Below are 19,185 nucleotides of genomic sequence, written 5' to 3'. Positions count from 1 at the left end.
TGCAGTGAATGAACCGCTCACACACATCTTCCTGTTATAAAGTGAGAGCCGCGGGGCTGTCAGTGTTGCAGTCAGGCAGTTGGCGTTCATGTGTTTTGGAGGACTGAGGTTTTTTTGTTTGTTTGTACAATCTTACCGATCCAAGCTTAGATATAAAATGATGTCAAAATAAACAAAACAAAACTTTTAAGTAACCAATAATCTCAAGAATGACGCTGTAGTACATCAGGAAACACACCACAAAATAACAGAGGCTGCTATAGTTATGGGTTTTATGCAGCCCTGCAGTGGAAGTGTTGTTGAACTGAGTGATGAAGGGATGGCAAGCTTTCACAAAGCTCAAGGCCAACTATGTTTGGCAGCATCCATCTATCCAACTCCCTGTCTGTCAGTCAGCCTCACTAGCTACGCATTTACAATTGTAGTTTAAGAGGCAAGACCCCAATGAGCAGGAGCGCTATAAAACAGCCCTGATTTAAAAATGCCTGCAGTGGACAAGGATAAGATGGAGAGGAATCACAAAGGTTGTGCAGTAACGCATTAGAGCAGCACAAAAATACAAGATTTGATTTGATTTAAAGGACTGGTTTTGCTCTGAACCTATGAAACAGGGCAGCAGTCAGTTCTTGCCATTATCTTCTATCATAAGATAGCTTTTAATGACATATCTTTCTCACTCTCTCCTAAACCTTACCTCCACGTTGCAGCCTTCTATACTTTCTTTCTATTAATATCCACCAAACAACAGTACAAACGGAGATCTGTCAACCCATCATATGAGTCTTTTCTTTTTGTGCCGTTTGCTCTCATGGATCATCATTGTTTATTTAGCTGGATCTTATCACTGCTGTAAAAAAGTTCCACTCTTTTGGGAATATTCTGATTTATGTCTGGTCAGCTGTGGCTCTGAGTCTTGCTCCTTTAACTACTACAGCAGTTACTACATTTGCTGATTAGTTGAAGTGTATCATCCTAATATCAATTAGTCAAGTCGCCAGAAATCAGCAGCGATATGTCGAAGCTGCTGTATACATATAACATGATTTATTTTTCCCATTCACAGTGTGTTGTGCATCTGTGAGTTTCACTACGTAGCCTAACCCAAGGTTCAACTCAAACCTTTCACTTGAGCATGAGAAAATGTGGTGATGGTCCTTTAAGTCTGAAGGCGAACAATAGAAAAACATGTCATCCAGGCGTCTCAGCTAAAATATTTAATACTGCGGTGAATTGTCATTCCAGGCTACAAGTAAGAGAAACACAGAGTCGGGGAAGTCACTGTCAAATGTCTTTCACCTTTAGCAAAAGGATAAGGTGATGGATAAGGGATGGGAGAGGGGGCGTCTAATCCTGACATGACAGCATTCACCATGTAGGACTATAAAAGCTCAGAAATGTCATGAAAGTAAGCAGCATAACTTATGAGCACATTTTGCCCCGTGGAAGACATCTCTGCCTTTCTTCGCGTCAGAAAGAAGTGCCGCACGTAAGATTTAAGTGCCAACATTTTCAACACACAAACCGCAATAGAGAAATTGGAAGAAGGAACTCTTGCTCCTTTATTATTAAATCATGTTAGTCAAACTGGGCGGAGATGTACTCCTTGACAGCCAGCATTAATTTATCTCTCCATCTTTGCCGCATCGTCTCTGATCAAATCCTCAATTTAACCAGGGTTATTAAAGCGTCAGTTAACAGAGTCCATTAATTTGGTGGATCTTTGAGCCTGGCAGTGGATGCAGACCTCACACCGACACATCCATCATCTGAGGGCAAGCTGCAGTGCGGGGGCCTCACCAGGACACTGGAGACTCCAACAATGACTCACGACTTGGCTCAATCTGACATGGCAGCTATTTAATCATTCATTAGTGGTGGAGCTGGTGCTAGCAGGTGGGTGGCTGAATTGAGAGGTGGTGGAGGGAGGGTGTGACACACACAAAATAAAAATGTGCATACATTTGTTAAAAACATACGAGAGGCATAAATGTTTAATTTTACGCGATAACTATTTGACACACACACACAAATAGCACATCAAAGACGACATGCACTTAATTGCATTTATATAAAATCGAGTAGCAAATTATTAGCAGGACAATGTAGCGGATTTTTACACCTTTTCACTTAAGTTGAAATGTCTCACAACAGCGGTCATTTGCTTATGTACAGTAAAGGTCCTAAATTTCCCTCGAAAATGACGCCAAATTTGGTTAAAGTGTAGTTCCAGTGTATTAAAACAATAAGCTTTGTTTCCATTGGTCATGGTAACATTTGGGCCGTGGAAACGACTCATCAACACTAAAGAGATGTCAGTCGGGTCAAAAAAGAAAAGTGGTCACACAACCGTACAAGTTGGAACAAAGTTGAGCAGTGAGTGATATTCGGGGTCTACTTTGATCTACTGTATTTACCTTAGATTTGCACCAAAAAGAATTATTAACAATATTGCTTGCATTCACTTTAAGTGATCTGGGTGATAAGATGAGCTGGGCTGTATGTACGACAGTCACATTTCTTTTCCCATCAGTTTTTATTGGTGAAACGCTGCTGTGCTCACAAATCTCAGTAATTGAGGCAAGTACAATATTCACTTGACAAAGAGGAATCAAAACTATGTTAATGAAGAATCATTACTGAAAGGAAGTGGGACAGTATGAATCTCACACTATCATTAAAAGATGGGCTAACGTATACATAACCTAACCAGTACTGATCTTAAGATATACTTCTTTAGTATATGTGCTGCTCAAGGATGTTACATTAAATCTGAACACAGTCTTGGAGGTAGAGTCCCATTCATTCCTTTGAAAGCTGCTCTGTGGCGCTTTGCTTCCCGCTTATGAAAAAATCCAGATCTTCCGTGTTGTGCAGCCTTTAGAGCCTATGCACAAGAGACTGGCTTTCTTCCAGTTCCAGTTTAAAATAATTTAATTGGGTAGCCCTAGACTTGATGACAAAATGGCTCAAACAATGATAGTACTGAAGGGTCACTGACGGGGTTGTGAAGGCTCAAATCATTTTTCCCAGCATTTTACATCTGCTTCTTTCACAATTTAACTATTTTAAATTTGCAATTTTTTTAACGGAAAATTTTATTTTGGGCCACAGTGGGTGACGTATGTAACCCGTATGTAATTACTAAGTATGGCAAGTTCAAAAACTGGCTTCAAAGCCTGGAGCTCTTCCTGGGGGCTTGGTGCTGCTTCTCGACAGGCTTCCATACCTTCGTCTAATCAGAAGAAAGTGGGCTTTAAGGGAGAAGGGCCTTAAAGACACAGAAGCTAAGGCGGCTTGTCACATACAGAGGATGAACTAAGAGGCTGCTTAAAGAGCCAGTTTAGGATAAATGAAATATTTTTCTAACATGCAAAGCTACTCTTGTGGTGTCCCAGAATAAAAATACAGGGATGGAAATGAGTGTAATAGGTCTCCTTAAAACTTGACTAAGAGTGATGTCCTTAATCTCTAAAATGTAAATGCAGACCGTGTCCTTATTTCTGCCTATGAGCGCTGGCTGGTGAGACTGGGTATGGCTGCACACTTTAGGTTGAACAAATCTTTGAATTGGCCAAGCTTATTAACACTCTTGCTGCCAATAATACTGCCAGTTCCACTGCAAGCTGAAAAAGTCACTCACTATGAGCCAGGCAACATACCTGTTTTGTTAAAGGCCTGAGTAAAAGCCAGAGTAACGCTGTGGTCATACATTGTTCAGATATCATCTAAGCTAGCTTAACCTTTCATGAGCATTACAATAACTAGAAGCTAATGTCTGAATCATTTGCCTAATGCCTGCAGGTATAAGAGCATCAAACCAAGCTGTTAATGAAAACATGGCAACACACCTCCCTCCTCCTCTTGCTCGTTAACAGGCGCTTCAAGCCTCATCCTCTCGTCTCTTCTCCTCCCTCTCCACCCTCTAATCTCGTCTCTCCACTCCCCTCCTGTGTAACTAAAGGGCTTCTCCGATTATCGCCTGCCTCTGATTCTTATTACTCAATTCAAACACATCTGCATTTTTTTCTCATTGTCTCATATTCCTGTCACTGTTGGAACATTTGTTATATATTTCATAATTCCACACCTTCTTCACAAGGCACGATCCTCATATTGTTTGCTTTGTTTTATCACTGTGGCTGCTCCTGCAGGTGTTTTAGACGTCACTGTGTGAGAAATCAAACAGTTCTTTAAGTTACATTTTCACACTATTTAATGAATTCCATCTAAGAAATCCAATTAAATTGTCAGGTGAATGTGTTTAGTCGATATTACTTTACGCATTACATAACTATTTTGCAGGGTTTGACAATAAGAAAATGACCACATCTAATCTACTTTCCTTTGTTCCATCCCACAAACATCTTATCGTCAGATTTTTCTGAATCATGTCCTTAACATATTTTCCACTCTACTGACCTCCACAGAGAAGAACCATATGGAAAATCCTAACCTGATGAGACACTAAGGTAATCTGATATAAAAGACATAATGGATATTATTTCAAAACTATATAAAGCTCCACAGATAACCTCTTAACACACCCAGGAAACAACATTTGCATCAAGAATCACACTTCCTATTCTCAGACACTGACATCAGGGTTCGAAAAACCCATGGCCCGATGGCCCAGGGTCACCAAAAACGTACACAGGGCAAGCTGATTGGCTAGCAAATGGCCAATCTGGGCCAGCGAGTGCATATGAGAAGATCATGTTTTCCTTACCATTAGCCTATAATTTGGCAGCATGGCATAAGCATTTTCCTACAGTGCCTATAGGTCAATGAACAGAAAAAAAAAATTGTTGAGACACATTTCTAGTCGCGCTGTGCTGCTTCTGTCCTCCCATCTGCTCTCTGTGTCAGAGTTTCATCATCCGTGAACTGGACAGACACACACACAGCGACAGTGACAGTGACCCAGGTGAAGTGCAGATAAAATGTTACTCTAGGCTAATGAGTGTTGTGTAGTGAAAACTTTGAATAATAATCAAATGGGTGTCATTCACAGACTTAACATTTAACTTGCAAATATGCTATTCATACACCACATGCATTTACTGATCCAATATGTGCCTAATTTGATATTTTGTACATTTGTGTAATATGACAACATTAATATGTTATGTATACTAAATCACCCAAAGAGTAGAAAAAAATGTTATTTAATTTTTTTTTTTGCCACCGGACTAGTTAAAATGTACAAGGGGTCAGTAAAACTCTGATCTACTGGCCAAGTAGGTCATTGGGGAATTTTATTTACGTTGAATGACCTGATGACATACATATTTTTTAGATTCAGTTGTTTTTTTTCGGGCAGGAAAGCACTGTGCTCCAGAGAGGCAAAAGGCTGCATTGGAACACTGAAGAAAGGAGGCTACACAAAAAAAGCTTGGAAAAAGGATGTGCCTTTTCTCAAGGTGGCTGACTGCTGCCGCAGACACTCGTTCCTGCGTGGGAACACTTGAAAAACACTTACTTGACACAGGACCTTACACTTCCTAACGTACATCAAATATGCTCATTATGACTGCACATCTAGCCTGTTAATCATTATCTTTAGAAATATTGGTGTCAATGATGACCAATATTTACAATAACTGCGATATTCAAAAATTTGATTATTGATGTTGTGGTGATTATAGACATATGATCATATCATCTAAATAATCAAGCACCTTTTAAATTGTTTTTTTTTTCTGCTCTTGCCTTGTTGTAGCAGGTGGTGGTAATGCCCCTTCACATTGGTTGCCAGCTGCCATACAACAGAAATAAATAAGAAATAGCTGCAGTAACAGTTACCTGTTAGCTAGCTGGCGTGTGGCTGCTACTCATTAATTTACTACTGCTGTGAAAAATCATGTGAAAACGACAGACATTTATGGTTATATAGACTCTTCACCTCCATACACTGGTATAAAGGATTTAATAATTTGACATAAAGTGTTCTTTACTATAACAAGTAACCCAGTAGCTGTATAATAGCAACACATACACAGACCAATGACATGTGAAGTAAATGACATTGATCCTCTCGTTCGAATCGAATCTCAATTGAGTGTCCTGATTCCTGGCATTCATTTAGATGCCACCTGACACACACCACCCTCCTCCCCAAACACCATTGTGGACCAAGTACACCCCAAGCTCTATCCATGGAGGCCCTACCACGGATCAGACTTGGGTCCGACCCACCGAGGCATGGACACAGGACCTCTGGGGGTGACCTGTGGTGTCTGGCAACAAGGCTTTGGCGACAGATCTTTTGAGTCCAGTGAGTTGCGAGGTGGGGCATGCATAGGCTTTGTTCCAGCACGGCCCACGGATCAGTAGGACTGGGAATTTGCTGACCAGGTTACGGACTTGTAGTTCTTGTCACATTTCTCAGGCCATTCTTGAGCAGCTTTTGCAATGTGGCAGGGCACACTGTCCTCCTGCAGGAGCTACTGTCACTGGGGAATGTCATTGCCATCAGGGCCTGCAATTCCAGCAGAACACTTGATTGTAACAAGATTATAATGTCATTCGCCACACCTATCAGTGGCGTTGACGTTTTGGCTGATTTGTGTATAGTTTAATTCAGACACCAGCGCTGTTTGGAGCGTTTCTTCCTGCTCAATCCAAACCCCGTCCTCCTCAAACTGAGATTGATCCTCACTAGTCTTTCTTTTTCCAACTCTCCCTCTTTCTCTTTCTATGCCAGATGCTTCATCCTCCACATTTCTCTTGCTACCTCCTCTGTTCTCTACTCACCCTCCATCTCTCCCTCATCCTCCATTAAACATACATTTTTTCTCTTTCTCCATCCCCAAGTCCTCCCTGTATCTCTCTTTCCACTGCCTGACCACAGTGATTCTGAGGTTAATTAGCCCTCCAAGAGTTAGACTGTTAGATCCCCCCTGTCTACCTGCTAGCTGCCCTGTGATTGCCTCAGTAGGGGGACTAACAAGCTCATGTGTTAGACATTGGAACAGGCAGAAAGTAAGAATAGAAAAAAAAGGGAAGACGGAGAGCAAGGGGGGAGGCTTGTTCAGAATAATGATTTTGAGGGAAATTTGGGGGAGACAGATTCGAGAAAGGGGAGGCAAAGAAGGGATGACAGCTTGGCTATAATGAGAAAGCAAAGAAAAGGGGGAATATTTTGATAAGTGGTCAAGCAGTACAAAGGAAAAAGGGAGAGCAATGACAGGTGGACTGATATATGACAAGAGACTGTGAATAAATGTGGGTAGAAGGATTAAAAAAATGACAAGAGAATTGGTGAAAAGGGATATAATTTGGTTAAGTAGACAAAGGGATAAAACAGGCCGGGGAATGATGGAGGGGTGGACAAAGAGCAATTAAAGATAAACCCATAAATGAATTGCAGGAGAATGAGAATTATGGAGACAAAAGGAAAGGATGAGGAAAAACTGAGGAACTAGGAAGATGGAGAAAAGGTCAGCTGAACAAAAAGAATTGATAGACATATCAGATGATGTATAGAGGGACAGATAAAAATGGTGATTGTTAAATGCAATGAAAAACAGGTCCCTATGTAACAGGTTGTTACATAGGGAGAGAGAGAAAGAGAGGGAGATGTTTTCCAGTACTGCATCCCTCCTGCAAACGCACTGATTGACATATTTAATGGAGGCCTTCCTATGCAGTTGTTCGTAAAAGCTTGTATGTGCATCTGTTTGTTGCGATGTCATTCAGTACCGTGTCAGTTTGTATTTTTCAATATGCTGAATCATTAACAACAAGCTTCCTCCACACGCAGCTCACCTGCTGTTGTGAGATTGGAATGTTGGATGTAAAGGTTGACATTTAAAAACTTCACTATGTAGGCAAAGATCTTAAGCAGATCTGATCTGAGGTAAGACAGTTGGGATTGGTCTGATAATAAAAAAGGTAAGGCAGTATGCAAGGAACAACAAAAATTACAGAAGGGAAAAAGGGTGGATGGAGGTGACTGACAGGCGAGGAGAGGAGAGGGAAGCTGGTAATGGGAGCGGCCCACTGAAACGAAAGAAATAAATGAGGAGAGCTGCTGGTCTGATGGACGAAAGAGATTGAAAGGGGAGGATGTTAGCAGAAGAGTGGTAGAAGAAGGAAGAGGAAATGTAAAATAGACATGGACTGAAAGATTTGGATTTGAACCCAACTTGAGCAACACCTGCATTGCATCTATGGTTCAATGGTGCTGATGGCAAGTTTAAAACCATGTCAAGAAAACTGCAGAAACTGAATTTAAATTGCACAAACTCTTGGTTTCTGTTACATTATTATTTCTCTCTCATTGACTGCTCAGTGCTGATTTACCAGTTATGGCTCTCGCTGGAGAGGGCAGGCTATCAAAGTGATGGTCAAAATTATGCAATTTGCAATTGACATTGATAAGCACCTGAAGTGTGTACCACAGCGAGGTTTATTCTGCCCATCAGCAACACTAGCACTCCAGTTAGACTGGGATACAGTATATAGATTATCAGATCTAAAGAATCCCTGAGCATGTTGTCATTTTTCAGACATTGTTTTATACGATACTCATGAGTGTAAAATGAAGGTAGGTACTGTACACACCACACCAAAGTCCAAATTCTGTTCAATCCACTCCTGGCCGTCCTTGAACTCCTCGTGCAGACCCATGATGTAGAGGGTGTCTAACGCATCCACAATGGTCGCCCCTAGTTGGGAGTTGCCTGTGAAAGACACATGGTAAAACAAATACAAAAAATGAGATTCATTTGTCCAGTCACGCACTAAGCAATTTACTTAATAAAAAAGCCTGCACCTCTGGGATTTATGAGTGGAAAACTAATCAAAACCACAATGGGCCTAATTTGTGAAGGAGAAAATAAGACATTTACTGCATTGAAACATTAGGAAATGCTCAGATGAATTTTAATATATGCCATTAAAACTTAAAACCATCAGAGACACACTCATGCAAACACAGAAAGAAAAGGAGCACTCCATATAGAAATAGCTTCACTTTGATGCTGTGAGAAGACAGTCACTAACTGAATCAGTTGATTTGTTCAATCAATGCAAAGATGACTTAAATGAGGCACAGTATTTGACCGGCGATGAAGCTACATATAAGCCTCTGTGCAGCGAAATCAGTGCAATGTTATCGCCCAACCATCGTAAGGCATGTGGTGACCACATGAACACACACTGTAATTAGTTTGTTCAGTCCCTTCTGTACCAGCCATCTTTTGTTTTTCTTACACACTCATTCTCTTTCAATACTTGATTCTTCCACTCTCTTAAATAGTTTTGTATATTCTTTCTTCTGTTGCAACCTGGCGGCACAAAGGAGGAGAAAGACACACTGGTGTGTTCAGATGCTTCATTAGATTAGAGCTGACCAGAAAATCACTCCTCTCCTCCTCCCAACCTTTCATCCGATGCTCTCAGCGTCCCTGAGGGCCAGCGCAGAGCTGGTGCACGGAGAGACCACTGAAGTTTGTGGCAAGAACCAGAAAGAAATATTGATACATGAAAGTAAAAATAAGAATAAGAGAAATATGAAAGTTGCAGAGAACAAAAGGAAGTTGTAGACAGAGGGCGAACAAGAGGGAGGACAAAAACAAAAGAAATGTGAGAAACGAGTTAGCAGAGAGACAAAGACGCTATAGAAATATAGGGAAGACTTACAACAGTACTGTCAACTGTATTGTAGTCATTCACCGGGCAATACAAAAGCCTCTCTCTTTCCTTAAAGGATGCAGATATTGATTAAAATGCAAGAAAAAAATACTAAGACAGTCAAAGAACTATTGACTACTATCATATCATCAATACATTTCTACCTGCTGAGTTAATCCTTCACATCTAAAAAGACAGAAGGGTTTGAACTAGGGCTGCACGATTTTGGAAAAAAACTGACATTGCGATTTTTTTTTGACCCTGCGATATATATTGCGATATAAAAAATACAGGAATTTTCATCAGATGACCTGAACAGCACTTTATGTGATGCTGCACTGCTGCTACCTTGTGGACAATTAACCTGCATTGATGTTACCCGTTTTTATCGTACTGAGCTGTGTGGTACCAGTGTAAATGGTCAAACTAATTAGGTGTGTTACCTCTCATTGTGGCAACAGATGCAAGGCACTGTTGACACAGAACACGTGTTTGGTCAATATCATCCTTCTTGTAGCCGAAATAATTCACAGCATCAAAGTGAAGCTAATAAGTCTTTGTCTCTCTATATATATATGTATATATATATATATATATATATATATATATATATATATATTATATATATATATATATATATATATATATATATATATATATATATATTATATATATTATATATATTATATATAATATAATATAACACCAACTCCTTCTACTGTGCTGTGACACTGTCAGCTCATCCTGTCAGAGCACTTGAGCAAAGGCAAGTTTAACGCCTAATCTTTCAATAATTTCACCTTTCTCTACCAAATTAATTGAAACTGACATCTCAACCATGCCACTTTTGGTATTGCAACAACAAGATTGGCGGATGTGTCTTAGCTGGTTTGGTTATGATAAAGCAGACAATTTGGCTTTTAGGGATAATTGGCCTGATATGTGTCATGCAACTGTTAACTCCAGTGTTACATACTTTTCTATTTAAATGCTTTAAGTGGTTTGTCTCCTCTCAAATAACATCTCTGGTGCTGCCCAGCAGCTGGTTAAGTGAATACAGTGAATATGAATCATTGCATCTCACTGCTTTAACAGATTTATCAAATGTATTACTTTGGACAAATGATCACTCTTTCTCTTGCTAGTGATGGATATATTTCACTGCTGTGGCAGACAGTCATGCCATCATTTACTAATGATTGAAGATGTGAAGTTATGCTAATGGGCACAATGATAAAGAGAGTTACTCATTACTGCAGATGTAGTGACAATAACTTCTGACCGGCATCTCAGAGAATGATCAATTGTACTACACCAAGCTGCAATAGTTAATTACTAACAACATGTTCACTTTCATGATGGTGCAAGCACTTTGTCTGGCAAATGGTTCTATTCTATTAATAGAACCATTTGTTTCTACTAATTCTACTACGGCATTAGCACAACATTCATAATGTTGACTAATGCTCAGCAGTACTGCTTTAAAATTGTTTGAACATTTTGAAACACCCTTTATAACTCGTCATAACGCTAAGACTTTGCAACAAAAACAAACATTGCAACATTTTTGACCAAATACCTCAATATCAATATTGTGACAATATTGTAGGGATGACTGTTGATGCTTTTACATAATACTAACACAATGACATTTCTGATAAACCATCTCATCAGTACGATTGATATAATGACACAATGGGTAAAGAGTAGACAGTCTGCTAAGTTCACACAATGACCTCAGCCTTTAAAACCAGGAAAAGACATCACATATGCCTTAACATGAATTAACGATACCCAAAATCTAAGATGATATATCGGTCCCATATCAAGATAAAATCAAATATCCATATATTGCCCAGCCCCTGATGTAGACATACAGCTGTTGAGTAGACATGTTTCCCCCTTTTTAATAAAAATCATGTAATGTCAACATATCTATCTTTACTTAAAACAAATCCAACAATAATCTTTGAAGTATTAAGGAGTGACACCAGTCTCAAGATTAAGTATAACAGTGTAACAAAATGTTCCATGATCTCATCAGATCATCTTGATCTCCGTCTGCTAGAGCTGACTGTGTTCAGTTCCGTTCAATGGACAATATATTTCTGTGGCTAAAGTCAGTGGCACTGCCCTTTACACTCTTCCTCATTTTATGTCAGCCACAGCGTGTTCTGCTAGAATTCCTGAGCCTGCTGCTGTCCCTCCTTATCTATGACTCAATTCAAAAGGAGAGTGTCTGGCTTCATGCAGGAGCTGCGGTGTTATTATCATTATAGACAGGGACCCCTAAATCACTCTAAAAATACACTGCAGTCAGGCCAGCAGGGCCGATAGCAAGATGCCCTGGCCGCCTGCCGGATCTTCACAGATTGGCCTGACTGTTGGTAGAGCAGAGCCCCTCTGCTGCACGGCTCAACCCCCATCCCCCTCCCTTCTGTCACTTTCATCACCTACAGGTACGCTTTAGGCACTCATAGCAGTGACACCATTGAGGCAAAGATAGAGGCCTGTCAAAGTTCTTAAGCTAGAGAATATTGCTTTGAAGTCAAGGTTTTGTGTAACAGCTTGTGGATGCAGCGCTCCCTGTGTTCACATCAGTGACACACCATCGTCACTGATGTGAAGAGAATAACATTACGTGATTTAGCCACGTTTTTTTCCCCAAAAGGTGCAGTCCTAATTGTTTTAAGACACCCTTCTCATCACTTCATTATTACAATTTTGCCAGCAGGCAACCTCAGATGTAACTGCTCTTTGCATTAAAAGTTATTCAGTTAAATCCCAAATAAAGCTTTGTAGCTGTGTTAAATTGTCTTGTATTTGCTACTTCCAATTACAGTGTTAGATGATTGATTACAATCTGTAATGTGTGAAATAGAGACCTGTTCTGTTTACTGAATGGTAAGAAAAGATTTCTTTATGTCCAATATTATGTCTAACAGTCATACAAAGATTATTTGTATTACTATTATTGGTGTGCAGTGATGGAATTCAACAATTGAACCTCAACAGTGATCAATTATTAGGTCATTAATGTGAACATAAATGACGGGGCTGTAAACGGCAATTTCATTATTGATTAATCTTTGGATTAAAATATTGATTAAATTTATCAAAGAAATATCAAAAACCTGAAAAAAACCAACTCTAAAGAGACTAAGGGGAAGTCTTCAAATGTCCCAATTCAAATCGTACTTAAACCCAATTTACAAGTGGTTTGAGATTATATTTAATTTAATATTGTGAAAGTTAAGCAATGTTCTTCAATAATTTATGATTGTGGTTTAGCTCCTTTTACCATTTGTCTTATCTATCTATAACAACTTATTCACTGTCACTCATTCTCATTAATCAAATTTATCTCCCCTCCAAATTTCTTACATCATCATAAACTTCAAACCTAACTAGAATGTAAATTAGCAGTTTATTTATGTTTCTATGACTTGCTTGCTTACTTGTAACCTGACTCAAGCAAAAATACGGACAATCATTCTTCTTTTTTTGTTTGTTTGCACTTTTTGCACATTATTTAAACATTGATCTTTTATATATTGTTAAATATATATATCTTTATATATATATTTATATATATTGCTTGTATAATATATGTTGTTTGTATATCTGGAGTGTGTAACAGAAATAATTTCCCCCTGGGATTATTAAAGTATTTCTGATTCTGATTCTGATTCTGTATGTGTGGTTTGTTTTGACAACCTTGAAAAGTTCTACTCACTTTAATGTTTGGATATAACCTTGTGAGCAGTCTCCCCTCTCCATTTCCTTTCTGCTCCATCACATGCTCCGTCTTTTCATCTGCCCCTCCTTCTTCTACCCTACCATCTGTTTGTTCTCATTCATCACCATCTTGGTGTGGTTTTTCTAATCTATTCCTGATCACTACATTCAAAACCTGATGCACAAAATCTCCTTTCACCCTTCAGTCGGGTGCATTGCTGTCGCGAATCCACTCTCCTTGAGAATTCTCCCGCTAAAACTCCCCTTTGCCTTGTTAATCTGTCTCGATGCTGCTTTTACCTGTGGTCAGTCCTCATTTCCGGACTGGTATTGTTTCACTATCTTTCTTGTCGACACAGCACTGTCTGTTGCTGTCAGTCTGCACCATCCTCTGTATATCTGAGTGCTGTGCAGCCTTTCATACCTCGCCAACTGCATCAAATGAAACGGAATTGGCACTTCCAAAAGGTGGATCTAGGGTTGCCAGGCACTGCTTATCTGAGACAAATTGGCCAGGATGATGTTTATTTATTTGGGGAATTATCGCCATAGCCTCCTGCATACACAGTCACTCTACTCTGAAAGCTTAAACACACTTAATCTAACTCGCTCACTCTCTGAACATAGACACATGTATGCCCCTTTTATGCTGACTTAAATTACACCACACACTTCCTGATGAACTCTCTCACACTCTCCAATTTACTACTCTCCATCTATTACAATCTCACTCTACCCTCTCTGCCTCGCCTCATCCACCATCTTTCTGTCTCCAAAATCCGCGCCCCCGGTCTGAGACCCTGTAGCAGTTTCATTAGTCGGCAGGTTTCAGAGCTCTCCGGTATGAATTCACACGAGGCAGGAAAACGTGATGTCATTATTCAGTCTGCATTCCCTCTGTCTTGTAAACTGTCAGCTCTGGGAGAATGGGAGATGATGGAGAGCTAAGGTAATAAAGTTGATAGGTGTGTGTGTCTGGTGTGTGAGGGAGGTGGAGGCGCAGATGGCTTCGGACTCAGTACAGCAGATTCAAATGCCAGACTAGAGGTAAAGGTTTAACTTGAGCTCCAAAGTTGATGCATTGCTAGGACTCCCTCTTGTTTTCACTTTACATCTTGCTAGTGCCCTTTCAGATTTTTGCTTTCGCCTACCTCCTCTAACCTATTTAGGCCGTAGTCTTAACTGTTGAGCTCCTTCTGATGTCCTCAACAAGAGATGCACATTTTAAGTAATTTCTTTATCGATAATTGGCTGCCTCAACAATCGATTAATCATTACGATTATATGAAATATGTTGGAAATGTTTTCTTTCGCAAACAGTTTTAACCACTCACATCATCAACGTTCGATGTCAAAATCAGAGTTGGCTATATTAGGGGATAAAGAACTGATAAAGTTAACGTAAAGTTATTTAGTTTAATAAACGCGTTTTATTGTATTTGTTCCTGCCTATGATTGTCGATAATTAAATTTTAAGTCAGTTAAAATTTTAAAGCTGATTAATATATTAATGATAAATCATTAACATCCTTACCAACCTTACAACCTCACTCACGGTCTCTTCACATCTGCTTTTTTTCCCTCTGTGTACATTCCCTCAGTGTAACATCCAACACAACTGCATCCCAAGGCTGAGCAGAGATAAGTGAGAAAATACAACTGGAATTACAGTGAAGTGGTCTTTTTTAATGATAATATACCACTGTTTAAGAAAACAAAGTCAGCTGACAATACCAACCACTGAATATATCAGCTGGGCTCCAATATAAACGACTTCACTCTCAAAATCGCAAAGATTGATTATGCTTACATCACCCTAAATAAATAAAGTAATTCTAATAAATAAATACATTTTAATTAAATTTGTAATTTTAATAAATAAATAAAGTAATTTTCTTGCATTTAGCACCAACCTTTTAGCTTCCATTTACACTCACAGTCTGCTACACAATTTGATACAAGCTGTATTGCAAGCTTGAACCCTATCTCCACCTTCACATTTGCTTCAGGTCCACCGTGGCATGTCAGCCGGTTATCTAATGAGCCCAGCGGCAATAAAACGAATCCAACTCCAGGCCAATTTAGACCAGTCTAGCTGGCTGTGGACAACTGGTTACCAACTTATTTGGCACAAGACTGAAACATCTGCTATGTTCTGTTTTCTGCCTCAGAGGGTTACTGGTCAGACTGGGCCTTTCGCTCAACATGAACTGCCTGCCTAAACCCCCGCCTGAATGCCTGTCTCCAGGCTGGGTGCCAAACGGCCTCAGTCTGGACTGGTTTTACTGTGGAGTCATTTTATGGCACGTTGTTCACTCTGTTCTTTCTAAGAAATGGAGATAAATAACTTCTCAGCAAACTGTGACCTGTGTTGCTTCTGGTAAAACTAAGTTCAAAGAATATACAGTGAGGTCCATAAACCTCATCACAGATACAGAATTTGCAATGAATGAGAGACTTCGATCAGCAAAAGTATGGTCAAAGAAGGCTGTCTCATCTGAAGGACCAGTAGCGGTATCCAAATCACTTTTGGGGGTTGAAACAAGGACAAACACTTGAGATGGGCTAAGAAATAGGAGAATTTCAGAGTGGATGATGAAAAAAGTCCTATTTACTGATGAATCCAGGTGATAGATTAGTGTCAGTAAAAGAAGGGTGTATGTAAGGAGACTGACAGGAGAGAGAATGATACCAGTGTTTCAGACCCACAGTGAAACATGGTGGTGAAAGATTCAAAGCTTTGACACAACTACTTACAGAGCAAAGAAGACCAAGGAGCCCAGACTGTCATGGACTTGCCTCCACAGTCACCTGACCTCAACTACACTGAACATGTATGGGGCACTTGAAGACAGAGAAAGCCAACAATCTGTGACATCACAAGTAGCTCTTTGAAATAGTGTCAAATCATACTGTCATAACATGAGTCAGCAGGTTTTACACTAACTTAATCCATGCAGCTTAAGTTCACGTTGTCATTAAAGCAAAAGGGGGACAAACAAAATACTGAGATATTCTGAAATTCATGGATGTTCTTTGGAGATTCAACTTTTCACTCAAATTATTAACATGTTATTATCATCTGTAATGAAAAACATAGTATTAAGTTCGAAACAAATGCAAAATAGAAGCATTATGACTAACGATTTGAGTTCTGAATTTCACTGCACATTTGGTAGACCAACATTATATACGGTACAATATGTCCAACTAAGTGCCAGCGCTTCAAGCAGAGATTAGACTGAATCATTCAGCATGAATCCACAGACAGCATGGAATGTGGGTAAATCCCTATAATTCTTCTACAGCGATATAATTATGTCATTCACTGCAGAGTCTACGTTGAATACATAACTGTAGTAAACCTGATGGCTCTGTAAACTTCTGTGATTCGGCCTCCATGCTCAAAATTTTAGGTAGTAACATTAAGAGTCAATGAGCGCATATTTCAGCTTTTGAATAGTTCATCTTGGTGAAAATTAAAGCCTGACCAATTTATTGGTTGTATGGTATGGGTATGGGCTTATGTTGTCCGATATCTGCCAGAAAGAAATCTTTTTTGCTTTTACAGAAAAACATACCTGAGATGATTTTAAATGTTTACATTTACAGTAAAGTCTACTGTTTCAGTGAACTGATTACAATTCAGACAGTAAATATTGCAAATCTGTAAAATATCCTGCATCTATCAAATGTCTTTGTCACATTGCTAAGTGTTTGTTAACCACATTTGAAGGATCACTGCAAAAAAAGTGTGTTTAACTGCCAATAAATATCAATATCGGAATTTCTTTTAAACACTGGTCTATGTGGCAACATCCAGGAAAGACTTAATAGCAACACTCTCTTTCAAGGATACAGGGGAAGTAGAATTCTACAAAGAATATTTATTCATAATTGACACCATCTTAACAAAAAAGGAAAGAACTGTGACAGAGGACATGTGGCTTTGAGGTGCTGCACTCACCAGCATAGCCAGAGAAAGGTCAGCAAATCCTTTAAACTGCGACAATATATACACAAGGTGGTCTGACTGGCAAATTCTGATTACATCAAACAGCAGAGCCAAATAAATATGTAGATGTCAAAAAGATGCTGTCAGGTGTAAAATGGGTCCCTGTTATAATCTACAAATGTGATTAACTTCATCCCTTCTAATGTTTAATCTACCAATAAGCTCCTTCTTTCTCTCTTCACAATGGTTTGTTACCTTTCCCTCACTCTCAAGTTCTCAGCTGTCTGTGTTTGGGATCATATTCTTCTCTCTCTAAGTTTACGTCAGAACCTCCACCATTACTCAATTTATCTAGAGTGGATCTTGAACCACAATGTTAAACACATTAATGGCAAATATAGTTACAACTAATTTTATTTACAGATTATTAAAAACTAATTGACTTCAATGATATTGATCAATATTGTAAAACATATAGTATGATATTGATCTCAATAATGTCAGCTCATTTAGAATAGAATTACTTTAATGATCCCAGACTGGGAAATTATTTAAATGTGAAATTTAATTTCACGGCTCTTGTAAACCACACCATCCAGATATTGCCACACTGATTGAAGACAACATAAAAATAACTGCTGTGGTTAATATTACTTATCTGAGGCCCGTTCAAAAGGGTGTTCGTTCAGAAACGGCAAGGCAACCCAAGTTACTTGTTGGTTTGTTTATTCAAAGTTCATTCAAATCTAGCATGACCAACAAACATCACCTTTAACACTGTACTTTCTTGTATGGAGCCAGAATGGTGACTTTAAAATTTGGCATCCAAAAAAAAAAATTGGCATTGAAAACAAAACCAGTACTGAAAAGAGAAACATTGTCATTGAAACATTTGTATTGAAAACAGTTGTATTGGCATTAAAACAAGTATTGGCACTGAAAAAAGAAAGTAATTCAAATAATTCAAATCCGAAAATCTTATCATTTTATTTTATTGGGATTTTTTTGTATTTTTCAATGACAATTTTCAGATTTTTTCTGCATGTCACTTTTTTTTCAGTGACAGATTTTTTTACAATGTCACTTTTTTTTCAGTGTCACTGATTTTCAGTTTCAACTTTCTGTCACTGTTTTGGCGTCGAGAGGGAGGGGCCTGAGGGGAGGGGCAAGTAGAGCGTGGTTTGCATATCATTTGAGAAGGTAATGGCAGCAGCCTGCGGGAAGGCGGGGCTGGACGGTCCAGCCATAATACCGTTGTAGCCGGCCGTCTCTGGGCAACACAGAGTCCAACTACCTCGCTGACTTTTCTTCAAGCTCTCTCCTGATGAGCCCAAGTCTCTGTGTATCTGGTTCTGTCCCGGAGCTCCCGAGCTCCGGTCTCTATATGCGTATGGAGTGTAGTAGTAGTACCGGGGCGCCGAGCACGGAGCATTAGCCACAGTTAGCAAAACAGTAGAACAGCCTGTTGCTCCGAGCCGGGGCTGCATGCAGCGCCGACTGCAGCGCTTTGGTCTGCTCCCCGAGCTCTGTGCCACCGCACCGCTACCGGAGACTGGAGCTCCCTACACTCCATACGCATATAGGTATATAGGTATATGCGTATGGAGTGTGGTAGTCGCACGGAGCTAACAAGCATTAGCCCCAGCTGTGTCGCTCCGAGCCGGGGCTGCCTCGCCAACAGCAGCGTTCCGTCTGCTCCCCGAGCTCTGTGCCACCGCACCGCTGCACACGCATACAGAGACCGGACAATAAAAGAGAGTGCTTGAAGAAAAGTCAGTCAGTTATGAAAATATGTGTCTGTTACTTGATTACAGCCGTCTGTTGTACTTTACTATGAACCACAGTAGCACAATCAC

The 19,185-nt window shown here is 39.6% G+C and overlaps 1 protein-coding gene across 3 annotated transcripts in view; it reads right to left on the bottom strand.

The window, feature by feature from the left end:
* man1a2 (mannosidase, alpha, class 1A, member 2) overlaps window positions 1–19,185 on the bottom strand; it is a 136,503-nt gene that overhangs the window by 55,622 nt on the left and 61,696 nt on the right. For all 3 annotated transcript variants that reach the window (XM_030427978.1, XM_030427976.1, XM_030427977.1), the window contains exon 5: window positions 8,566–8,684. In XM_030427978.1, coding sequence (XP_030283838.1) covers window positions 8,566–8,684 — 119 coding nt within the window. The remainder of the gene's footprint in view (window positions 1–8,565; window positions 8,685–19,185) is intronic.

Source organism: Sparus aurata, chromosome 9 (assembly GCF_900880675.1).
Source record: "Sparus aurata chromosome 9, fSpaAur1.1, whole genome shotgun sequence".
NCBI lineage: Eukaryota > Metazoa > Chordata > Actinopteri > Spariformes > Sparidae > Sparus > Sparus aurata.
This window is presented reverse-complemented; position numbering and strand designations above follow the sequence as displayed.